At 49.6% G+C, this 25,913-nt stretch overlaps 1 protein-coding gene across 1 annotated transcript in view; it reads right to left on the bottom strand.

The window, feature by feature from the left end:
• The window catches only part of SHROOM3 (shroom family member 3), a gene marked incomplete at its 5' end in the record, with an annotated part of 133,130 nt that overhangs the window by 70,265 nt on the left and 36,952 nt on the right, over positions 1–25,913 (bottom strand). Inside the window, one exon of the mRNA XM_084262730.1 lies at positions 24,690–24,844. Within this exon, the coding sequence (XP_084118856.1) occupies positions 24,690–24,844 (155 nt within the window). The remainder of the gene's footprint in view (positions 1–24,689; positions 24,845–25,913) is intronic.

Below are 25,913 nucleotides of genomic sequence, written 5' to 3'. Positions count from 1 at the left end.
TTTGATTCAATGAAATGCAATCATGCTGAATAGACTGATATAGGTGTGCTGTGTTTCCCTACAGCAGCCTGTCGGTGTGGATGGGATTAGGAGAACACACCTTGGTGCATCAATGTGTAAGGAAGAAACCACATGACTGTCTGCTACCTAGTGCTGCTTCAAGCTAACCTGACGTACCAAACCAGCACAAGTGATACCCCACACTTTAAAAGAGCTGCATCCCTGCTGAACGAGGCTGTTAAATAGCATCTTTTAATTTATTTGCCAGTTAGTTCTCTGGAAACGACACAAGAAGTGCAATTATCACAACAACATTTGGCTATCACGTTTGCTCCTTACCACAAGAGAGAAAGAAGAAGGATGGAAAGCACTTGGTGAAGCTCATCTCTTTCACAAGACAAATCTCTTGAACTGGTCAAGACCACAACAGCCTTTCAAAGGGCTCTCTGGACCAGACAGGCTGCTACACCTCTCAGTGCATGTCAGACAGACACACTGCACACCGAGCATGGCTAAGTAAATAAAGGTGTTGGGGCCAAAGAACTCCACTCTGGGACTCCACAGGGAACAACACGCTCGTGTTGCAAATAAACATGACCTTCCAAATCAGCCCTGAAGGCCACAGTCCTGCAGCCACGGCCCTGAGAGCTTGTGGGCTGATAGGACTGCCTGATACCACAGGGCAAGGCTGGAGATTCCTGCTGCCTGAGGGCCTGACTCTACCTTTCGCTTTGCTCTCAGGCCGACAAGCACCTAACCCGTGAGCCAGGCTCCCATGACATGCGGCAGGTGGAGGTAACGCTCATTAGAGAGCAGTAATTAGAAGCCTGTGTTCTGAGCCCAGGCCAGCGCTGCACTGAGCACACCTTGTCGCCTCCGGCTCACGCGCCGCTCGTCTCGGTCCCCTCGCTTCAGCTACGTCTTTTCAACACAGCACTGTGGGACCAGGCAGGATCCAAAGCAAACACCGGGCAGGAACCAGGTCACGAAGCTGATGAAGGCATTCATTAAAGAAATAAAGGAAGATATAGGACAGTGCCAAGGAGCTGCTCCACCCTGCCACCTCCCATCACAGAGACTCAGGGCCAGTCATTAACGCCAAGCACCGCTGACACTGCTGGACCTCTCTCCATTATCTGGACAGCGCATTAGCTCTTCCGACTGCCCGTTCCTCAGATGCTCAGACAAAAGTGGGACAAGGAACAAAGCACCTTTCACCCCAGAGCATGTTGAGGGTCAGAAGGTCATAAGACAGCTCAAATTAACCTTGCAACCGCTGCTAAGAAGTTGAGGGCGCCTGGAAAAATACCCCACTGCCCATATCCCAGCATGCGGTCAGTGCTGGGAAGAGCAAACGTGAGTGTGAGCAGCACTTGGCAGTTGAGGTCTGCAAGCTTCTACTCACATGAGGAATCCTTACTGGCTGATTAGTCCCACTGCAGGCACGAGGGGAGGGGTGCCCATGTAAACATGGAGGAGCAGGAGAGGCCTTAGCAGAGGAAACCGTGTGCTGAGACACATGTAGCTGTACTTTTGCAGCCCTTTCTTCTGTTGTGACTCTTCCACATTTCCTTGTCCATCTCTTCGTTTCTCCTCTTTCTTTTCCTCCAGTATTTGTCTTTGCCAGTGAGACAAAAGCCCTTGAGAAGAACTGTGGGCATTTTCCTGCTGGCCCACATGCGTCAGAGGCCAGACGCGGGGCGCAGCAATGTCACCGTGCGGCGTTGCGTCACACGTGCAGACAGATGTAAAAACACCCTTAGGAGAGGCTGGGAATAACACAGGTGTTGCAGGAAAACCTGCTTACAAGAGCTGTTCCAACTCGGTGTTGCAGATCCATCAGCTGCTCGGGATCTCCGGCTCTGGTCGGTGTAACTCCTCCCAGGGTGAGTCCAGCATGCGTAGGAGGAGAAGCTCGTGGGTCATTCACAACTTCCATGGAAGGGTGAGTTTTCCCTACAACCTGCTCGAAGTCACTAGCTGCACTTCTGTGTGCAAAGACTGTACCAAAGAGAACCCCCAAAAGACAGATGGACAATCTGCAGAGCAAAGGAAACGCCCCCCTTGTTCCTCCTCACCATTTCTTTCCCAGCACGGATCTCCTCACCGCGCGTGCAAAGCAAACAGTTGTCTTACTTCAGGTTTACTCAGTGTGTGTGCCCACACCCACACCCACCCATTCCCACACCAGGAGCTGTACACTGGCTTCCAGCCCCGGGGATTATGATTTATCTTCAACTTCCCACACAGAGAGATAGAGGTAAAGGAAGGTACAACGCTGCGTTTTCCGGGGCTCTCCTCTGTGGCAGGACTGCCTGATGGTACCTCCATGTGCTCTCCCTTTCCAGGGAACCTCTGAGACCTGAAGCACTGCAGGAGCCTCATGAGGAGGGAAATGCCAGAGTTCTAAGTGTCCAAGTCCCTTTCAGCAGACAACATCCTGAGTTCAGAGGCAAGACTGCCAGGCAATATTGTGACCTACTGGGGCTGCACGGAGCAGACCACAGGCAGTGTGAGCTTTACTGGTAAAATCCCATAGATTCGAACACTTCAGGAGAGCTACAGGTACCTGGGGTGCTCTGATTACTACACATACTTTCAGAAGCACTGGAAGTACTCCTTGGATTAGACATTAGGTTGAAATTCTTCCCTCTGAGGGTGGGGGGGCCCTGGCACAGGGTGCACAGACAGGCTGTGGAAGCCCCTGGATCCCTGGCAGGGTTCAGGGCTGGGTTGGATGGGGCTTTGGGCAGCCTGGGCTGGTGAGGGTGTCACTGTCCATGGCCATCAGGTTGGAACTAGAGGGGCTTTGAAGTCCCTTCTAATCCAGAGTATTCCATGATTCTATGAGCCAAATCTGTAGTGCTTGTGGCACCAGCCCCTCTGCAAAGACAGAACAACTCCTTAGGCAATAGGGAAGAGGGAAAGCAGAAAGGTGAAGGTCACATTGACCCCACGACCAGAGGCCCCATCTTCCAAGCTCTGGAGAGCCATCAGAACTACCTCCTGGGCACTGCAATCATGGCATCATCCCAGCTACATGAAGCTCAAACACTACTTCTCAGCATGGGCAGGAATGTCCTGCGTGTCCTCCCCTGTAACAGGTGGATTCCTGCTCCTGGGCACGCGGGGCTGACAAACCCTGGAGGCTCCCACTGGCTGCATGGGAGAAGATGAAGAATCTGTTTCTTTTTTTATCTCCACAAGGCTCATTTTGGGGTGCCCTGGGCTGAGGAAGGCAGTGTTTTTCTTTTGCTAACGAGCGGTTCTCACCATCTACTTAGCAGGAAAATCTCCCGGGCTGTGGTTAGGAGAAGCCAGTGGGAGTACAAAGACATTCCTCTGAAAATTAGAGAGAAAGACTTTGGGGGGTTTTCCCCTTTTAATTGTCATTTCGTACCTTCAGCGGTGCAATGTACTTTGCAAAATGCTTTGCACATGGTCATTAAACCTCACAACATCCCTTGGCTTAGGAAGGACCGTCGTGCACGGAAGGAAACACCTCTCATCTCCCAGTGACCACACAGCACAGGCAGAAGGGAACTCGGGCAGCCCGACCCCCAGATATTTGGGCTCATCTCTCCCTGACACCTCCAAATAAAGGAGAAAACTCTTTTCTGCTCAGCAGCACCACTCTGGTTCCTATCCTACTGCTCTCCTCCCAGCTCCCACTACAAGTACAGAGGCTGAGAGCAGAAGGCACTGACACCAGGCTATCCCTTCAGGTCCTCCAGCCTGAAGAGGAGTCAACAACACATGGCTAAAACGTCTGGCTGACACAAGACTTGCTCCATGGGGAGAAAGAGAGCATCAGCTTGCAGGCCAGCCAGCTCACTGGGTGAGACACAGGTTTCTCTGCAACTCCAGGCCCCATTTGTCATCAAAGGGCTGCTGATGTCTGGAACAGTTGCTTTCCTGAGCAGTGAGTTCCCTTTCCTGCCAGTGATCAGGCTTCATATGATGTAACTACAGACCTTTATTTTAACACTTTCTGTAAGGGAAGAGGAATACTGCTGGTGTTTCAGAAGTAGGTATTGGTTAATTATTCTCTCCTTAAGCTTCCAAGGGGATGAGAGTTGGGTAAACAGGGAAGAATATTACCAGCTGCCTTGTTCCCAAATGTAAATGATGGTGAGTGCTGATGGTTTGGTGTTTTCCTTCACCCCACAGTGCTCATGTGAAGGCTTGCTCTCTCTTTGCTGAGCACCCTACTCAGGCTGCACACAGGCCTGATCCAAGGGCTGGATTTCAGGCACACCAAAACACCAGGGCAAGGCCCCTGGCTGCCTTGACTCCAGGCCTGGAGTAACGTCACTTGCTCTTGCCCTCAGTGACACCACAAAGCTTGAGGCTTTAAAAGATTTCTTATCAGCAGCAGAAAGAAGAAATGCCTCAGAGGTTCCAACAACTCGTGTCTGAAGGCTTAATAGGTTGATTTATGAGTCTGGGTCTCCCCTGCTGTGGCTCAGAGTAAATGTTCAGCTATAATTTTGTCAAGGGCTGGCTGATCATTTCCTACTTTGTCAGCTTTACTAAAGGGAGCAGCCTGTGTTCCTCTTCCAGAAGCACAGACTCTCCGATAAGACTGCAGAACAAGAGCAGTTGGAATTCCACAGCACTAATTCATCACTAGGCCCAAACTCCTTTTCATTAGCTCATTTAAAAGAGCCCATCCAGGCAAGGCCAGGGACGTCACAGGTAGGTAAGCAGCTGAGGAGAAACACCAGGCACTTCCCAGGTTTTAGCACGCCAAAGTGGCAAAACACCTCATGCTCCCTCTAAACTTCACAGCTCCATTTCCATGAGTATTCTATCCCCATGAATATATCCCCTGAATAAGGGTTTTCCTACTCTCAGCTGGACACGATACATGGGAGGCACGTCCTGGGATGGGATGTTGAGAGTAATCCAAAGGACAATGGGGTCACAAGCTCTGAATGGTTAAAGGGAGGTGTCACCATGGCTCAGCCAGTATGTGTTTGGCACAAGACTTTCTGGCACAAAAGCTGGTTTTTAAAATGTCACTGGGAATGTCAAGCATCCATGAATTTACCAGGAGACATTTGGATGTGTAAATGAAGTAGTCCTGCACTCAGTCCTGGCTCCCAGTGTGTAACCCCAGTGCAGGAACAAGCTCTGTCAGCTCTGCTGAGGGCACAGGCTGGTTACACAAAGGTGAACAGCCCAGAGACAGCACATCAGGAACCAAAGAGACGCTCTGAACAGTTCAAGGGCAGTAACCTGTTGTACTAGAGGGCAGATCTGAGGAGGGTAAGCTAAGCCTAAACCAGTCCAAATCTACCACAGAATCATTGAATCACAGAGCCATGAAGGGTGGAAAAGACCTCCAACATCATCTAGTCCAACTGCCATCCTACCACCCACATGACTCACTAACCCACGTCCCCAAGTACCTCATCCAGCCTCTCCTTGAACACCCCGAGGGATGGTGACTCCCCCACCTCCCTGGGCAACCCCTTCCAATGCCCAACCGCTCTTTGGGAGAAGAAATGTCTCCTCATTCCTGACCTGATCCTCCCCTGGCACAACTCACAGCCATTCCCTCTATCCTGTCACTGGGTATATCAGAGAAGGGGCTGAGCCCCAGCTCCCCACAACCCCCTTCAGGGAGCTGGAGAGAACCTGCATGTAAGTGAGAGACTGAAGGGAAAGCTGCAAGCCCACAACACAAGAGTTAGACTTGTCCTTTCCTTAAGTCCAGAGACCTGCTGCTGCTGAGAGCTGCACGTGATCCATCTGCGTGGAGTGAAACGGCAGCAGAGGGGTAAAGAAGACGTGTCCCTTGTCACCCAACAACCTCTCACCCTTCTCAGTGATAACCCTGAACGAGGGACACCTCCCTTTCTAGAACAGGATACAAATGGGGGTTCGGCTGAAGCGTCGATATTTCTGAGAGAGCAGGTGGTTTTGCAGCATTGGATCTCTAAATGTTTCCCACTCCCAGGTACCTTCAAGCATGCCAAAGCCAGCATCACATCTATTTACTGTCTGATCCCACCCAGGAGATGCCTGGACACAGGGGTAAAGACACGGGACACTACTCGATGCCGCTACGCTTACGACAGGTAAGCGTCAGAGGTGCTTTTTGGAAAGGCTTGGGAGCGGTCCAGGCTAACCCGCCTTACAGCAGGCTGTGAGCCCACAGCAACTTCACCTTCTTGGGGTTTATGCTCTCAAGGGACAGCTACAAAGATGAGCAAAAGCTGCGGGGCCCACGCCAAGGTAGCGCTCGCTCCAGGGCACAAAGAAACCAGAGTATGGTGCTTTCTCCTGCTCCATCCTACGAGACGTGGAATCACAGTTGCTCTTCAGAAGCAGGCACTTGAGAAAACATTGCCAATTAAAGAGCACAAATGAATGGGCTCCCACAAAGATCAAGTCCCTGCGCTGCTTGTCTACTGGGTGTCAAAGCTTGTGCTGTACTCTGGAACTCTTTGTAATGCTCAGAGCTGTTAGAAGGGCACAATAAAACTGCAAGCAAGCTTATAGTGCCAGATCCCAACTTTCATTAGAGCAGGAGTCGACTGCGTTGATACTGTGGGATGGAAGTTAGGCCAAAGAACTAGACCAGCAGTGAGACAGAGTGAGCTAATAGCTTTGGACACAAAAGTTCACTTAGGGCTCACAGCACCTCACATTCTCCACCCACTCCCCCATTCCCCAAATCTCAAAGCATCCATCAAGCTTTGGAAAAGCCAAGTTCTCACTCGAGCTTTCCTGGCTGCAACTGAAAGGGGAAGATCACACAGCTCTGCTCAAGGTGCTCCTGGGGAACTGGAAAAGCAGCAAAGCAATGGCAACATGAAATCAAAAGATGAGAATTATTCACACTAAATTGTCTCCCTTCAGTTGTCACCCCCAACCTCCTGCTCCAGCAAAGCGGAGTCAAAAACTGCACTGGAAACAAAGCCCTCCTTTTGTTCTCTAAAGACCAGAAGTCTTTTTATATTTAAATGAAAATCTGTCAAACTAATTAAGTGAATATGTAACGGTCTCATTTTGGACTCATTAGAGAACATGGTAATGGCCATAAATTCCTCTGACGGAGCGTGTATGTGTGAACATGAATGTCTGGGGATGTCTCATAACCTTCGGGCTGGACTATGTCTTTTGTCTTTAGGCTCGACCTTGTAAGACAAACAAAAGCCCCAGTATTGCTTAAATTAGATGCAAAGCGCTATGTTAGAGCAATATTATACCCGTGATTCCTGTGCCCACAAGCCAGGCAGGGGCTGGAGTGAGGGTTCCCACCGTGACTGCGCTGCGGCCCCTGTGTAGGGCTGTAATGCGCCGCATTGTCCCAGATGATGTACAATTTTCTGCTTGGAGATAGATGGGTGATCCAGCTGTTGCTGTGGGTTGCTCTGAGTATACTGTCAGCAGCGCTTCCACGGCACAGGACATTCCTGGCATTTCATCTCTGCTTTTTGATAAGCCAGAGAGAAAAGGAAGAAAAAGAAATCAAGAACTGAGGGCAGGCAGCACTGTGGGTATGTTTCATCCCGTTTATAACTCACATTCTTGGGCGCTGTTTGTCTTCAGCAAATAAACTTCCCTCGTGGACTGACGACAGATCATTTTTGAGCCAGCAACTAACAGAAAACGGCCCCAAGCTGCTGAGAGAAATGTTTCTGGGCAGGAAGAAGTGACTAAAGGTGAAGGGAGGACTGCAGAACCCACAAAAAGATAGCCATGCTGGCTCACCGAGGGACTAAGCACAACTAAAAGCACTGAGTGCTTGATTCCCAGTGTTGTTTGCTACACCTCTCTCCCCTAGATCTTCTGCAGGTCACTTACTGGAAAGGAAAGGCTGTAAGAGCATCGTTATGAGCGAGTGAGCTCCTGATTAAAGCTAAAGCCCCAGTCTCCCCTTGCAGAAGCCCTGCCTGAATGAGATCAAAAGTAAAATAAAAACCATATGAGGAGGTGAAAGGCTAATGGCTCCTGAAAATAGCTGGGTGGTGATAGGGCTGAGATTATTTCTTCAAACAAGGTTTCTCTCATTAAAAGCAGGTAGGTATCAGATTTTAATGACTTGTTTTTTCCCATCTCAAGTAGGACCAGAAAGACTTTACTTCCCTGTTCTCCAGAGCCGCCTTGCAGAAGAAATGCTCTACTGGCCTTCTTATCATGGTTAAATGATACCTGCACTTGAAAGCAGGGTTTTTACCCTTCCCTACAACCTTAGGCAAATATGCCTAGTTCTCAGGGAGCTGACAGGAAGGCAAAGCACCTACCACAAACTGACAGCTGTCAAGTGATAATAAATACCTGTAATAGGGTGAGTTTCAAATCCCCCCTCCTATCAGCTTTCACTGAAATGAAACCCTCCTCCCTGCAATCAAGCCACTGTGGCTGTGTGTCCAGTCCCCAACACAGATCTGAGCACTCTCCCCCTCTGCTCTGCCCTGCTCAGGCCCCACCTGGAGTGTTGTGTCCAGTTCTGGTCTCCATGGGACAAAACAGACAGGGATCTCCTGGAGAAAGTCCAGAGGAGGCTATGGAGATGCTGAAGGGCCTGGAGCATCTCCCCTGAGAGGAAAGGCTGAGGGAGCTGGGGCTGTTCAGCCTGGAGAGAAGAAGCCTGAGAGGGGATCTGATCAATGGGGATCAATAGCTGAAGGGTGGGACACAGGAGCCATGGGCAGCCTCTGCTCAGTGTCTGTGGGGACAGGACAAGGGGCGATGGGCTCAAGCTGGAGCACAGGGAGTTCCCCACCAATGTGGGGAAGAACTTCTTCCCGGTGAGGGTGAGGGAGCCCTGGGACAGGCTGCCCAGGGGGTGTGGAGTCTCCTTCTCTGGAGAGATTCCAGCCCCATCTGTGTGCCCTGTGTGACCTGTCCTAGGGACCCTGCTTGGGCAGGGGGTTGGACTTGATGATCTCTGGAGGTCCTTCCAACCCCTGCAGCTCTGTGAGTCTCTGATTGCAAGCTGCCAGGCACAGAAATACTAAAGAAATCAGCGTGGGGCTTGGAGAAGTTAAACAGCCCCGACTTCTTAATGTCTCACCTCAAACCTCTTGAAACGCTCACGTAAAATTACAACATCTAATCCTTTGTCTTAAAGGCATTAAACTACGTGCTTAAAAATAATCCACTCTGCCAAGTCACAGCGAGAGGTTGAGCAATTTGCAGGAATGAGGCCACGGCTACTTTGGTAGCAGGAAAAAAAATAGCCAAGGTGTAGGGAGAAGAGGAGCCAGTGTTTCAGAAGTGAACTTCCAGGGGAAAGGAAGGAGTAAAGTATTCTCTCAGACAGACAGTTCCTACTCCTGCTGCCTGGAGAAAGGCTCTTTCAACATCAAGCCTTTCTGGCAGCGTGCCATCTTGACACTGTTGTCTTTAGGAGACAGGGTTCTTACATGGCACAGTGCTCCCTGGTGTAAAAGTTTGTGTCTCTGGGTTACACTGGTGATGCTGAGCTATCTGTAACCTCCAAGAATCCAGACCAGGAGGTGCTCTGGGGCCTGAGGGCAATGAGAGGCACGACAAATCAATACACTGGGGTTATTTACACTGGTTACAACCTTGGCATCCGTAATTTTTAGGCAGAAGCGGTCTCTGTTTTATCAAGAAGGATAATCAGGTGGCTACACATGCACTGGAGACTTTACTGAGCATACCTCATGGCAGATACAGACCCACTGAGGATTTGAATAGAATGAGATTTTGGCAATTAACAATAAATTACACCCCCATCAGCACACGTTCCTGCAATGTCACAGCTGAGAAAGGAACATGCCTCCACAAACCAAATACAAGCTGAGCTGGAAAAGACTCTTTTCTCCTTGAAGCATGCATCACTCTGTAGCAGGAATCCCAGCGCCGGTCCCGCTTATTCATGAGCGTGCGTATGTGGGAGCAGGGAAGAGGGCAAGGAAGAGGTGCTTTATGGAAAAAAAAAAAAGAGAGAGAGAGAAAAGAAGAAAAAAAGAGAAAGCAGCCCCATTCCTGAGGCGCTGTTGCTATGGGCCCGCGGGGTTCACAACAGATGGCAGCGAGAGCCATCCCTGCGCGCCGCTCTGAAGCTGTCCACTCAAGCATACCACTCGCATTCCCTACATACCTCCGGCCCCGCCGCTTCGCTTCGGCACAGGGCGGTTCGTCCCCCTCGACGCCCCACCGACCTCTCTCCTTGAGGTGCCTGCGCCGAGCCGCGGGGCCCGGGACGGCAAGCGGCGAGCCGAATCCAGTCCTCCCACCCCCTCTGCCTTTCACTGTCCCTCTCCGTCCCTGCATCTTCCCACCACCGAGTTTCAGTGCTGTATCTCTGGAGAGTCTGAATGGCCGGGAGAAAGCAGTTTGTGAGCAGAAGGCTCAGTCACAGACAGGGCTGATCCCTGCATCCAACATGAGAGAGAACACAGCACCTTCGGGTCTGATCCAGACCCGGGCTGTGCATCTTCCCGATCCCGGGATGGAGGAGGCAGCACCTTCAGATTGAGGTAAAGAAGGCTGGACCAAGGCAGAGACATCCTCCTTGCTGCAGAGGACATCACCATGTCCAAAACACTTCGGAAGACCACAGTCCAAAGCCAAGGTCGTTGCCTAATGAGTGTTACTAACAGCTACAAAGTGTGAGACAGAGTATGCAGAGAGAAAACAATGTAAAGCTGGAGTACCAGGTGGGGAAAAGCATGATTTGAGCAGCAGAGATGTCCAGATCTGTAGGAGAGAGACACTAGAAGCAGCAACAATCTCCAGGTACAGTATCTGCCTCGCTGCTCCATCCAGTCTAGTGTAGGGCAAGATTACCTGCAAAAACCCCCAAAATACTCAAGATGTCACATTTTTTCTTCTGAGGCCACGGCTGAGGTTGTGAAGTCCCCTGCTGCTGGGGACTTCATGACCTCAGCCTTCCTCTCTGCACCCTGCTGAATCCTGCCTGGGAACCTACGTGTGCCTCTGACCGCACGGCAAAGCCATCCCAGGTCCCGGGGTGCAACCAGGCTAAAGGAAAGTCAGCCCAGCACTATGTGACGCTTAATCGTACCATTCTGGTGTCCTACACCGAACAGCAGGCACATGGGAGCTGTGGTATGGAATTGGAGCGGGATTTGCCTGTCACTTGCTGATTACACATAAGAGTGTGTGTGTGTGTGTGGGGGGGGGGGGGGGTGTGCTGCAAAAGGATGGAGCCCAAGGGGCCCTTCCGATTCAGTGATGTTGTGATGCTGAATCCTTCTCCGCTCTCCTCTATGGCCATGACTTGTGTGACTCTCCTGAGTGGTGTCCTTCCAAAGCACCGGGGGGTGGGGGGGATAAAGCTATTTTCTGGTTTGTTTTTCTTCCAGTGCAGGCGAGGACGAAGCATTAAGTTTGAGAAGAGCCTGGCTTCTGCTGAAAGTCATTCCATGTGGCTGTGTGTGCAGCCTTTTCGGTGCAGGCACGCAGGAAATTCTCCCCCCAATGGTTTAGATTTGGTATTTATGAGCTTAAGTTAGAAATAAAAGGAGGAATGAAGTTTCCAGGTGGCTCTTTCTTTCTTTAATCTTTCCTATGTTTCTCCCTCTCTTTTCTATCAGTCTTTAATCAAATTCCTGCTGTTACTTCTGTTGCACAAAGGAGATGCTGGCACGGCCCCGAAGTGCCTGTGCACATGTGTTGCCCTCTAACAGCCAAGTTGCTACGATTTATTGTTAAACGGTCCCCGCAGGCTGTAATTTCTAAAAAGCAGAAAGAAACGTCCAGGCTTTGGCAACTGAAGTAAATGTTAATATATCTGGTATTTCTTCAGCCACTTGGGTTTCTAGGAGGTATTGCCTTTAACCCTTTGAAGGCTCCAGAAAGTCTCAGACTATAAACCAGACCACAGTGAACAGCAGCATCACTCGTAGTTGATTTTTGAAGGAGGTGACCACCAAACCTCTTTAATTTGGGCATCTCTTCAGATTTCTGATCCTACATACATCACCTTTCCTCACAATGTACTACAGAGCACCGACTCACGCCACTTACGCTGTTCCCAGGAACAGGAGGGAAATACATCTGGTTCATCTGATATAAAGACCACAGGAGATGTCAAATCCCTCAAACAGGTACTGGATAAAGACTCAAGATGATCCCTACCCATACATGACTGTCCATGCTAATTTATAGCCAAACGCTTCGTCTGCAATACTCCCTGCAGTCCCCCTCAGGAGGACCATCCTTTGCAGAGCTCTCTGCAGCCTTGCAGCGAATATATGTGGGTCCTCTAGTGAAGAACAGGAGGTTCTTCCCATCACTGCAGCCTGGGAACGTGCCCATCCATGGAGGGATCAGGCCACAGCTCAGGGTGATGGGATGTGTGCTGTAAACCAACCTCTTCCCACACGCTGTGGGTCTCTATCTCAGGAACCTCTAGGGCTCCTCACATGCTGAGTAGCTTCACCCCTGATGATGTGCTTAAGCAAATGTGTACTCCTGAGAGCAGGGAAACATAGGCAGGCAGAGACATACAAGTGCTCACTCCTTCAGATGGGGCAACTGGCTTGTGAGAAGCCAGCGGGGTGCTCCAAGGACTGACGCTGACAGCACACGGACAGTCTTTTTCCCTGGCCAGATGCTTCTTTGAATGTGGTTTTAACCAAAAAGCTGGCTCAGGCAAGGTGAAAGGAGGAAATCTGGGGCAATCTAAAGTATACAGGGAATTTGGTACTGTAACCAGTTCTAGTTTTATTGTCAAAATCTCCCTGTTTGTTAAATATTGGAGTAACGAGCACACGTTAGGCAAGGCAGCGTGCTGCACTCCAGAGTCGTGGCTGCACCTGTACTGCAGAACCAGCTGTTTCATGGTGATTTTCTTGAGCAGACAAAAAATACTTCATTTTACCTAGAGGGGGCACAGGGACATAGACCCCAATATTCCACTAGCACTGTCTTAACTCGTTTTCATGCCCAGAGCTAAATTTCACACTGCAGAAGCAGCATACGGGTACCAGGATTTCAGCCGAAACCAGCAGCTAAAGGCTTGGCCCACAGCCACAGCAACACAAAACAACCAACCAGGAGCAAACCTGAGGTTACCCTAATGGCAATGAACAAGGGATGAGTTTAAAGATCAGTTAATGAGCTTATTAAAGGAGTAAATGTCTCAGGAGATAATAAAAAGTCAGAGTTCAATGACCTTAGTTTTATGATTCACGACCACTCCAGAAGGGCGTAGAGGTGTGTGTAACATATGACAGGTCTACAACAGATGCAAATTTGCACTGGCCTATCCTGGAGCTGTACTGATTGCCATCTCTGGAGCTGTACTGATTGCCATCTGTTAAGAATCAGAGTCTCTTCTGCATTCTGTATCGGCGGCGTTATCGTGTTAATCAGACAAGAACATACCCCAGCCTGCACGGCCAGCCCATCAGTAATAAACACAAGTGCCACGTGGTGGCTCGGTTTGATACCTGCTTTAAACAATTCTCAACTTATAAAAGATGAAGGCCAAAAAGAAAGCCACTTACTTAAGCAGAGACTCTTCCAGGCTATAAAACTGTAAAGCACACCCCCACATCCTTGCATGGATGGGGTTTGGGTCCTCCACTCATGAGACTCAGTGTCCCAAGCCCGTGACATTATTAGCACCCTTTGACTCCAAGGGAGGGAATAACCTGGAACATACTCTACAACTCCAGAGACTCTCAGTTCCCCTCTGCAAGCTTCCTGCACTTTTCTAGCCCAGAAGCCCAAGCAATATGCTTACGCCACACAAAAGCTTCAGCAGTGGCAGAAGCTGAGCAGCAGTTCAGCACTGGCTCCCTGTCTGCCGCAAGCTTGCTGACAACAGTGCTGGAAAATCCCCTCTGGCGCTGCCTGGACACCTGTTTGCTCTCAAGTTTATGATGCTGGCGATGTTTAAGACCAACAGGGTCCTTAAGACACCCGTCCTTCCTGTCCTAAAGCCCCGCCGCAAGGTCCCGCAGCCGTGCTGGCGTGCTTCGCTGTGGCTGTGGAGAGGCCGCTTACCTTTCCAGACGCCCCAGCGAGTCTCAGGTGTTGCCATCCTCGCGGCGCAGGCAGCCTGCCATGCAGCGAGCAAAGTCCTGGGAGGAGGGAGTAAGCACTGCTTCCCCGGGAAGCTGGAGAAACGGGGAGCAGAGCAATTAAGATAACGAGTTTGCAGATACAGGTGCTGCACGCAGAGGCACCTCAGGACTAATCCCCAAGTCAAAAGCAGGAGGTTTGCTCAGCAGAGGCAGCTCAGATTACTGCCCTCCTACCAAGCGCTCGTCAGCAGGCCTGACAGGCAGAAGCAAAGAGCAGGAGGGAAAGGGAAATCCACAGAGTGAAAGTGCCAGTCAGCTCTGTCCTGACCCCCAGGGGACTGGTGGTTGGCCCCTTCTTATAATTAACGCTGGGATTTTAGGGGAGGGAGGAGAAAAAAACCCTAAATTCAATAAAAAGTGCTTTCAGACTGCTAGAATTGTTTCTTGCTCCTTTGAAATTCACCATTCCAGGTTGGAAGTGAGAGTAGAAGATAAAACCCCACAGTGGAGGAGAGGCATAGCAGGAATATCAGTCTCTGTTGTTTGCTGGCCCACAGGTTAGGGCACAGCTGCAGGCTGGGTGTTGAATAAAGCCCACAGCGGTTCCCTTCTGCCAGTTGCCACCTCTGCGGGTCCCATCGTCTCTTCGCCGGTGCCAAAGGACCAGGGCTGATCCCTGGCAGAGGAGAAGGCTGTGGGCTTGTGGGTCTGGGGAAATAGCACGGGAAAGCACATGGCCCTCAATGCACTGGACCCATCCCGACACAAAAGGAATGGCTGTGAGTTGTGCCAGGGGAGGGTCAGGTCAGGAATGAGGAGACATTTCTTCTCCCAAAGAGCAGTTGGGCATTGGAAGGGGTTGCCCAGGGAGGTGGGGGAGTCACCGTCCCTCGGGGTGTTCAAGGAGAGGCTGGATGAGGGACTTGGGGATGTGGTTTAGTGAGGCATATGGGTGGCAGGGGGACAGTTGGACTAGATGATGTTGGAGGTCTTTTCCACCCTTCAGGATTTTGTGATTTGACGATTCTATGAATCACTTCAATAGTCCTAATACATCATCTCTTCAATCATCATCATCCTCTTCAATGTGCTTAGCTTCCCGACACCCTACAGGCAGGAGAGCTGCAAGTCTGTTTTATAAGGGAGGTGAATATAAAGAGTAACAGCAAATAAAAGTATCTATCAGCAGGAGGAACCAAACCCAGTGCCCCAGGCCTGGCACCAGCATCCTGGAGGAGTTTCCTCCCTCCCCAAGACAGGGAATGGCACCTCCAGCCTCTATTCTCCTCTTGCAATTGCACCTCACAAGAGCAGTAATTTTAAAGAAGCCTGGTAAACACAGGAGGCTAAGAGGTGACTTTGAGCTGAGCTAACTGGCTCTTTGCAGCATCTGAAAGATGTATTTTTAACCAATATTTCCAATTTTAATTAGCTTAGGCATTCTCCAATAGAAATAAAAGGCTACCAGTGTACTTTGCAGGTATAACCTCCAGGAAAACATTTTCCATGCGTGTCCTGAAGACCGACCCCACCTCCCTTCTAACGCCAAAGCCAAAGGAGTCAGCAAGCTGGGGAAAGGGGTGTTGGAAAGAAAAGATCTGTATTCCAGAGCCACAGGCACAGCCAGAGTTTCGGCCAGGTGCGTGCATGTAAATACTCTTTGTCCACCGATGTTTGTGTGAGCGACTTAGCCTGCCTTCTGCTATGGACAGGAGGATTTGTGCATGTAAAAGATCATTTGATACCCTCTGTGCAGCCTCTGCTCTTTGTTGTTCTTTCAGCTGAGATATTCCATTTATCCAGCCATGAGGGAGAAACAATGCCACGGGATTTGAGTGACCCACAGAAGCCCGTTCCTGGAAAAGGTACAGCAGTGACCACTTCACCCTAACATCTGTCTGACCGAAGCAAATCCAGGCAAGCTCCACTTGTGCTGCTGAGATTACGTTAGCATTCATTAGCCTTTCCTGACTCCACCTTCCTTCTGAAGGTCATCTTGGATCAAGCAGGAAAAGCACAGGAAAAATTTTTGAGAAATTCTTTGGTATTTCTGGGTAACTAGTTTATCTGGAAGAAATTAATATTTAACCCGGCTAAGGTGATGCATCTATCAGCAAGTCCCAATGGCACCCAACTTCTCACCCCCTCCTAAATCAGTATTCATAGTCGGGTCACGCAACTGGAGCTTCTTCCCGTAACGGTGACGCAATTCGGTTACTCCCAGTGCTCCCTGCAGCTGCCTGACGAAGCTGCCACCCCTGTGCGTGTACAGGGAACCAGACAGGTAACAGGTCCCAGGTATTCGCCCCATCGACTAAAGGTCACAGGGGAGACACAGTCACAGAGAGAGGAGCGAGGTGTGGACCCGCCAGGGAACACAGGCTGGTCTGTTCCAGCTGTCCTGGTACTGCGACCTGATCCGGCTCCTCGGGAAACTCCAACAGGAGGAGATTCGCACCCAAAAGCACTTGGTACAGCACTGGAGGAGACTGCCCAGCTTGTCCAGTGCTGCTTTCAGAAGAATCAGACCCCCAGCCTGATAAGTGCCTGAAGAAGACAAGCTAACCCAAAGCAGTGCAAGGAGCTGCTCAGCTCCTAGAGCAGTTCCAGGTGAGGGCTCAGCCTTTAAGGTCCTGTGTAGCTGAACACATTACACTGCATGGCCTTTTTTGTCCTGAGGCATTTTCCCACTCTCACCAGCAGCATCCTGAATCTTTTTGTCTTTTTCTTTTTTTGTTATTTTAATCAAGTTTTTTTTTCACTCCCCAAAATCGTATCTAGATCTTCCTCACACCCACTACTCACTGTGACAAGTTTCCTAAATGCCCGGCAGCCCTAAGCTGTAGCTAATTAAATCCCAGACAATAAGCCTGTTGCCAGTGGTTTCAAAATTCAATGCTGTTCACCTCTGTTCAAAACACTGATGCTTGAGACAGTTAAAGCTTTACCAGCTTGATGCAACACGTGAGGAAGTTCTAAAGCCTTTACTCACCTGGGAGCAGGCTGTGGAGACCTCAGAAATGACACACTTTAAAACACCCCCTCCCCGCCCTGAGATTTCATGCGACAGCATCAGCGACACCTGGCAGATGGGGAGTTGAGAAATGAGGAGACATGACCAAGGGCATGCTGGAAAGCTGTGGAGGGGCTCGTCACAGAATCGCATGTTTGGAAAAGACTTTTAAGATCATGGAGTCCAACCATTCCTGTCCTGTGCTGACCCAGATCCCTGAGCACCTCATCTCCCTGTCTGTTAAACACACCCAGGGGACTCAGCCCCCTCCCTGGGCAGCCTGTGCCACAGCCCCACAACTCTGCCAGGGAAGAACTTTTCCCTCCCATCTGAGCTGACCCTGAAGGCTTTAAAAACTGAGGCTTTAGTAAATAAAAAAAAAAAAAAAAAAGACCCCAAACCTTCCACTCTACCTGATAAACGACCCTATCGAAGTGTCCAAGCGTGGGAGGAAGATGTCAGTACAGCTGACATCTGATGCTCAGAGCTGATTCAAGCCCGTGGAAATTGGTGGAAAGATTCCCACAGACTCAGAAAGGCTTTGGCTCAGGCCCTCGCTGAGCAGTGATTTCCCTCACTGACTGAGAGAAAAGGGGCTGTTCCTAGAGAGAGGGGAAGCTGCTGGCACTTTTACAGAAAGCCAAGTGCCAACACAATTCTTCAAAGAACCCTTTGGACTAATCCTTATGACACTAATGTAATGTTGTATCGTGTTTGTCAGTGTGCCAAAAAAATTGCATCAAATAAATTCAAGATTTGTGAATGAAATGAATTTGACTGGGTGCTGACTCGCCCCCGCTCCGTCGGGAGGGGGGAGCGTGTTTCCAGAGAGCTGCTGTGTGGAGGGGTCAGTTTTGTTTGTTCCATGATGGGGACTGGGGAAACAGGAGAAAGGAAGGTTTTCTGCACATGGAAGCATTTAAACTGACAGCTTAAAGATTCTGTGATTCTGTGTGATTCTGTAAAGCTGTTAGTAAAGCTGTAGCAAGTATCAGGAGCAGCAGCAGCTGTGTACTTTACTGCAGTGTCTGATGGCTAGCTAGCATCAAGCACAAAGCATCAGATCAGATCAACTACCACTGGTCTGTGGGAGCAGAGGATTTGCTCATGGGGGGCTGTGGAGGAGACCAAGGCTGAGGGGTGGATTTTGCCACTGTGGTCTCAGAAGCACTAAGCTTGTGCACCTTGACGTTGCTTGTGCACCAAGATGTTAGGGCATCAACAATGTACTTCAGCTCGGATATAATATTGTATATACTATGTAAATAATACTCAGACAGGCTTCCTGTGGCTGCTTGTATCTGTCTGATCAGCTATATGCTAAGAACATACATGTTGCGTGTCTTGGAGGTGTGCAGGTTTGCTGTAAACCACAGCTCTTGCAAGATTACTACTTCATGTGATCTCACTGGCTCTGAAAATGTAAGTGTCACCATCAGCGTCCCTCCCATCCCCAGTCAGAACCTAAGTGCTGGCCTGAACCCTAAAACCAACACCCCAGAAGAGCTCTGCGGGGCTCTGTGTCATCCGGTACAGAGGAAGGGCCTAAACCACTGGTAATTCCCTGCAGAGAATTTTTACTCCCTGTTCCCCCAGCAGATTTTCATTGAGCTTTGCATTCGTTACCCGACTCAACATTTTAAAGAATCAAAGGACCGAATCCTGACCTGAGGTAACTCACCCGAACCCCATTCAAGCCAAGGCAGCTGCTGTACACCCACCGAGCGCGCCGGAGCAAACAGCCCGTGGCAAAAGCTCCCCTCACAACATACTGTCACCTCAACAAGAACGACTTCATGTTGTCACCTCTGCCCTCCCTGCACCAGGCAGCAGCGAATGCCCGGCGGAACGGCGTGCAGGAGGCTTTAGTTTCCACAGCCTTGGCGTTAAAAAGGGTGTCTGAGAGTTGTTGTCCCCGGGACTGTGGGTCCTTCAGCGCGATACTTGCCCGAATGGCTACATTTGCCATCATGCCTCAGTGATCTAATTGCTGCTGTTACCACCAGGCTGAATGTAAAACTGTGTAAACAGTGTGAGGCTCTGACAGCCATTCTTGCTTACTGACCTGTGGCAAAGTCTATTTTTGGCAACCGCTGTAGGCCACTCTGGTTGCTGTAAAGCAGACAAGGCAATGCCCACATTTTGAGCCTTATCTTCAGCTGACAGAAGCATGGACAACACAATCAGATCAAGCCCATACCACTGAAAAGGCCCAGGTCTTTTCCATATGTGCCCAACTCTGATTAGGAAGCAACAGAAAACAACCCTAAGTTGGGAAAAATAAACCCATCTTTCACAATTAAGCAGCTAAGCCTCATTTCTGGGGCTTGCAGCTTCAGCTTTCACACACTTGGTCACCTACAGCTGGTTAAAGATCAACTGAGTATGGAAAACTATGGAAGGTGTCTTGCTGAGGACAGTAGGCAAGCATCCCACTGCTGCAAACTGGTCTCTCCAGTTTCTCATAGTGATTCACACCTACTGCTCCCAAATTGGCAAACCATGAGCAAAAGGATCTCCCCAGCATCATCCTGTGGATTTCCTCAGGCTTGATGGAACCCACCCTGCTCATGCCCACAGCGAGAGCCATTTGGCCCCAGCAGTGATGCAGCTCTACTGAAGACAATCATGGGAGATACTTGGAGAGACCTCTCTTCAGAGGACCGAGCTTTCTGGCTCGCTCCCATCATCTGACACCAGTGGAGCAACACTCCTTTGTTCAGAACAATGGTATCTTGTCTCCCTGCTCAGCAGTCATTTTAAAGGCTCACTCTCTTTCCCCCAGACAGCTTGATCTGGCTAGCAGGACTGAACACCCAAGCAGCAATATGCTTTTAGCCTGATTGCTCAGGTATGAAAGCTCTCAGAACTAAAAGAAAGCGCTTTCCTCTGGGCCAGCAAAGGGAAGTGCTCTGAAAAGCCCTGTGTTATAAGGTGGGGAAGAAGAAAACCAGGTGATTTTATTGCTGTGGATCTAAAGGTCTTAAGAATCCAATGGCTGAAGAAGAACTAGGACAGACCACCAAGCCAGACACACCTCCCCAGCAGCAAGCACACAAAAGACAGAAGCAGAGGCGTAGGCGAGGCAGAAAATCCTGACTGGGCAGAGACTGGAAAACACACCTATGGAACACTTGATGAGGCTTTCTAACTCTCTGGCAGGTAATTCTCTGCAGGGTAGCACTCACTCTGGCTTACTCTGGCTTCAGCACAACCAAGCGTGAAGTATCAGCCTGTTTCCTCATAGCACAGAGGAACAAATACATAGGAGGAACAAATACCTACGTGTCTGAGCCTACTGCCCTGGCAATGACTGGGCAAAACAAGTACAGGAGAGAGTGAGGAATGAGCAGGAAGAACAGACCCGGCTTCAGGAGCAGCCTTTTAAGCATGTTAGGTAGGAGCAGCCCTGTTAAAGCAGCAAAGAAAGCAGAACATTTGAAAGCTGCTGTTGAGGGCACCTGAGCTGAGGCTGAGACAAACAGTGCAGCTAGAGAGCATCCATCAAAACCCCTTCAGAGTTATCTCCCAATTAATGGGCACAGGAACGCTCATTGGATCATTCCCTGCCACTGTCCTGCCAAGTCCATGAGCAAGGAAGCAGAGGGGGCATCAATTCACAAATTCACATGTCTCCTATGGCAAGTTCCTCCCTGATGTCAGCAGGGCATCTGCAGAGAAGTGAATGGCAGACTGTGGTCTTCATGGACAGACTGGTTATTTATTTATAGCCATTCCTATTTATCATTATCGAGCATCCTTGTGAGAAAAGTAATTTTTCTCATCTGTTTATTTTAGTCCTTCCTCTCATCCTGAATTTTCCTGGATTTTCCCTTCACAGAATCTCAAACTCACATGGTCAGAAAAAGCCTTTTGAGATCATCGAGTCCAACTGTCCCTGTCCTCTACTAAACCATTCCCTTCACCAAAACTATTCCCACTCTTTTCCTCCACTAAACTGCTCAATAACAGACTGATGAGGACTTGACAGTGATGCATCAGTACTGAGCTTTGCAGATGGCATTCCAAGACATCAGCCTGCCTACAGACCTAGCAAGGTGCTGAGACATCAGTTTTTCCTTGGTACTGGAGCAGAGGCTCACTCTGCTGCCACCTGTACTGAAAGCTTCACTTTGTCCTCAAATAAAAACCAAGACTGAGCAGCAATCTGGGTATGCTCTGTGAGCTACACAGCTGTATGGAGCTGGTATTTTGTTGGTCCTGTTTGATGCTCTCACTACTGAATAAAGAAATCTGTGCTGTCCATTGAAAGGTCTGGTGTCACCAGCACACTGCTGGAGACAGGTCCCAAGTTTTTAACTTGAAAAAACAAACATCAAACCTTCAAAAACATGCTGGCCTTGAATATGCTTTGGAAAGAACTGAAACCACTGACACCAAGCAGACTCTGCTATTGTTTGCATAGGACTTTTAAGGGGTAAAGTCCATGTCAGCGTGAATTTGTGTCACTCCTAAGCAAGAGTGAATGCTGAAGCCACAGACTAAGAATTCAGGTTGCAAATGACTGGTCGATGAGTTCTCAGACTGCTGGTATTTGCAGCAAGCAATCCTAACCCACTGCACTTCCATCATTCCAGCCAACATACACAAATCAGCGTCAGAACAGGTTCTGTACTGAGCTGCTTTCTGCATCTTGACTCCTTTAATTTCATTTCATATCGTGGGAAATTTTATTTAACACAAAAGCTCACTTTCCTCTTGCTGCTTTCCTCTTTCTGACCATTCTCCTCTAGGATCCTTCTTGCACCCTTTCTCACACCAGCACTGTGCCCAAGGGGCCAAGAGAGCCAATGGGATCCTGGGGGGCATTAAAAGGAGCGTGGTCAGCAGGTCACAGGAGGGGATCCTCCCCCTCTGCTCTGCCCTGCTCAGGCCCCACCTGGAGTGTTGTGTCCAGTTCTGGGCTCCCTGGGATAAAACAGACAGGGATCTCCTGGAGAGAGTCCAGAGGAGGGACAGAGATGATGAAGGGCCTGGAGCATCTCCCCTGTGAGGAAAGGCTGAGTGAGCTGGGGCTGTTCAGCCTGCAGAGAAGCAGCCTGAGAGGGGATCTGATCAATGGGTATCAATAGCTGAAGGGTGGGATACAGGGGGCCATGGGCAGCCTCTTCTCAGTGTCTGTGGGGACAGGACAAGGGGCGATGGGCTCAAGCTGGAGCACAGGGAGTTCCCCACCAATCTGGGGAAGAACTTCTTCCCAGTGAGGGTGAGGGAGCCCTGGGACAGGCTGCCCAGGGGGTGTGGAGTCTCCTTCTCTGGAGAGATTCCAGCCCAGTCTGGACACCGACCTGTGTGCCCTGTCCCAGGGACCCTGCTTTGGCAGGGGGTTGGACTCAATGAGCTGTGGAGCTCCCTTCCAACCCTGACAGTATTGTGATTCTGTGATTCATCCACCTTCTCTTAGCAATGGAGACAAAATCTTTGTCTTCTGCCTTGTCACCAGCTGGCCAGAGTGCTGAGTCTTGTTGCCTTAGGTGACAGAGAGAGTTCAGAAAGAAACCTTGTAACCAGCTGCCCCAAAGCAGTAAGGAACTCACGTAGTTGTTCTGTATCTGTGTTCGTGCCAGCACTGCAGGCTCAGCTGGGAGAGGCTTGGCTGGGACAGGCTCGGCTGGGACAGCCTCAGGTTACCTGAACTGAAGGCTGGGCTCTTTGCTCTGAATCCCAGTTTTTCAGTTCCACATTTATAGATTGTCAGTGAGCTTTAAATGTGCACGAAGGGCTTAAAGTACCTTGGCAAGGGAACGGAATGTAAATGTAATACCTCTTGAAGTCGATGTGCTTGATCTTTCTATCTGTGATAAAATGAGACCATGAAAGGCTCCGAAGCAAATTTTCTTCAAGTCCACGATAGCATTCCAAAGCAGGAAAGCATCAAATACCCTTGCACAGTCATTAAAAAGGAGAAGAAAAGGTGAAGAGGTCTTGGGAACTCGAAAATAACGGAGAGAGAAACTATTACATTACACTGTGAAGTGTAATTTTGGAACATAAACCGCTGCTGACTGTCGATATTTTCAGAGGTGGATCACCTCTGCTTTCAATAGCTCATCAATTGTAATGAGAACCACATGATCGATGCCCACTGGGATTGCCCTGCCTCTCACGGGTCCTGCTGCATGTGAGAAACCAGTCAAGGAAATGGAAAAGTGGCTTGTTTTCTCCTGTAGCTGGAAGAAAGAGGCCTCAAAGCTTTCTGAGAGATGTGGTCCTGTGATTCTCCCAAAGAAATAACAGGAACTGCTGAATTTTGGCCTCACTATGACACTGTTGTCCTTGAGTGTATCATGTCCTCTCTCTGTTCACAATTTCTCTAAGATAGTTTGAATCAAGTACTTTGTCCAGTCAGTACAGCTGGACTGATATCTACGTGGGTCTTAAATAATAAACCATTACTTTTGGAAAACAAATCAACTTGCAATGAACCACTTCTGCAAATATCCTCCCAAATACCCTCCCCAAGCCATCTAACAGTTCTGTTGATGAATATTCAGGATTTGCCACGAGGTCATTGTCAGTACCTAGAGGTGCTTTAGGCAAACAACAGAATACAGCCAGCAACACACGAAATACACCCCAGTGAGCAGGAGGGATGAGCTGCTCATCCCTGCCCTACTCCGGCATCACCGCTCAGATGTTAGTCCCTTGTTCCAACTCAGGGACCCAAGCTGACACCTTTTGTTTGGCTAATGACAGCTCCTTGGCTATGCTGATCTTGACCCAGATTCCTTTCTGGCTAAGTGTGGAAATTCAGGACAGAGCACTCCATGAAGTGACACCAGCTGTCACCTAACTGGCACAGAAAAAACTCCTTGGATGTGCCCCCAGTGAAAAATACACAAGGAGCATCTCTGTTAAGGTCTTCAAATTCACCCTCAAATTCCAGAACCAAACACCTCTGATGCAATAGGCGCATCAAGACTCAGGTTCTGTGTCCTGACCCTGAGACAGACACATTCATTATTCATGCCACCAGAGAGGATGAGCAGAATTTGCTTAGCTGAGTTCCTCTCAAACCCAGCTTGCTGGCGTCACTATTCATTACCATTCACAAGGCCCTTGACCAGCCAGGCAACAGTGACACAGAATACATGAGACACTGCTCATTTGGAGATTGCACGAGGGCTGTTGCTCAAATGAAGCAGGTGAAGCATCTATTCCCCCCAGCCCACACCTCAAGTACAATATTGGTTAGCACTGATACTGTCTCTTCAATTACAGAACATGAAACAGCTCGAAATCTCACTGATGCCAGTGGAAATCTTCCTCCTGTCACAGCAACAGTGATAACAGAGCAAGTGAGGTAAGAGCTATGTACAGAACTGCCACACCTTCACTGGGGGCCCCAAGCACTTCGAAGGATAATAGGAAGGCTTGTACGTCACTGAACAGGAATCCTGGATTGCCATGTGGCAGGGGAGTGGTGGAAGAGTATGGATACTTTGGATAAGGACTTCACATGCTCGGATGTATCAGTGACAAAGGTGTCATAGAAATGTCTGCTGAAAAGAGCAAACGTTTGCTCTTGGGCTCGTGCCTGTGTGCTTCAAACAAGGCTTTTGCCAAGACCAGGCTGGGTCACAGAGGCTTTCAGCTGGAGGTGCGAGGGGGAACGGCTGGGACACCCTGTACGCTGGGAGAGGAGAGAAGGAGTGCGGGATCTTGCCTACCTGCGGACGACTAGCTTCAGCTTCTTGTAGGACCCTTTAACCAGGGAGATGGCCTCTCTCCTGGAGCTGCTCAGCTCCACCTCATTGATGTTCACCACTTCGTCACCAGCCTGCAGTTTGGAAGGCAGGGAGTCCGCTTTACCTCCCTCTTCGATCTGCACAGGGGAGAGAGGAGAAAGAAACAGTGAAGCATGCCACAGTTTGGTTATCACATGCAGAGATAAGCATACATTACAGTGAAGGAATTGGGTCTACCAGCCCCAAACTCAGCTCTTTGAACAAGAAAAGTTGTCTCCCTTTGCCAGCCAGCTCGCTCAAAGGTCTGTGCTCACCTCCCCTACATTTCACATAGATGGAAGCTGGAGATCACCAGCCAAATTAACTCTGCCAAGAAGCATGGTTCTGAATAAGCCAGAAAAGTCTTTGGTATTTGGAAGCAGTGAATGCCAGCAGAACAGCCATGGAACACCTCCTGATAAGAGTGCCCAGGCACAGGCTCAAGGGCAAAGCTGGGCTTAGAAGAGCTTGGATGTGTTTTTTTTGTCCAGGCTCCTCTTCATGATCAAGCTGGCTGATTAACACACACTTCTTGCTTACTGGCCAGCAACAAAGCAGATGCACCTAAGTGTGTGTAGCTAATGACCTGTAGCACCTCTGCAGCGATTTTCAGCTAGGGATTTGAAGAAAGTAGGCAACTATTTTACATTTCTGAGAAAGCAAGCAGCCTGCTCAAGGCTATGTAGTGGCAAAGCTAGAAGGAGAATCCCAGGGCATTTTCCTCTGCTTTGTGTGGTCCATGCACATTGATTCTCCATCAGCATGCCAGCAGAAGCACACCAAGTCTGCAAAAAAGTAAAAGTGACAAGGCAGAGGACAAGAACATTTGGGCCAGAATGTTTGAATCTCAACCTTGTGCACTACCTCTCTGCAAAGGCAGACTAGAACAGCATATGACTGGGTTGTGTATGGGGTAAGGCACTGCAGATCCCAAGTTTCTGGAGACTTGTGAGCAGTGCTGGCTCCAGGTGCAACTGGAACAGCTTTTATTACAAACCCTGCCACCAGAAGGCCTGATACTTAAAGCACCTGGCAGCCCCTGTTCAGCAGAAGCTGGGACCTGTGTTAGTGACTGTCACGTGAACCACACTTAACATCTCCTGTGGCACATCAGAAGTCTAACCTCGCTCTTCAACCCTTCACCTTCCCAGGCATCATCCTGAGACC

This window comes from Gallinula chloropus (genome assembly GCF_964237585.1).
Source record: "Gallinula chloropus genome assembly, chromosome: 4".
Classification (NCBI taxonomy): Eukaryota; Metazoa; Chordata; class Aves; order Gruiformes; family Rallidae; genus Gallinula; species Gallinula chloropus.
This window is presented reverse-complemented; position numbering and strand designations above follow the sequence as displayed.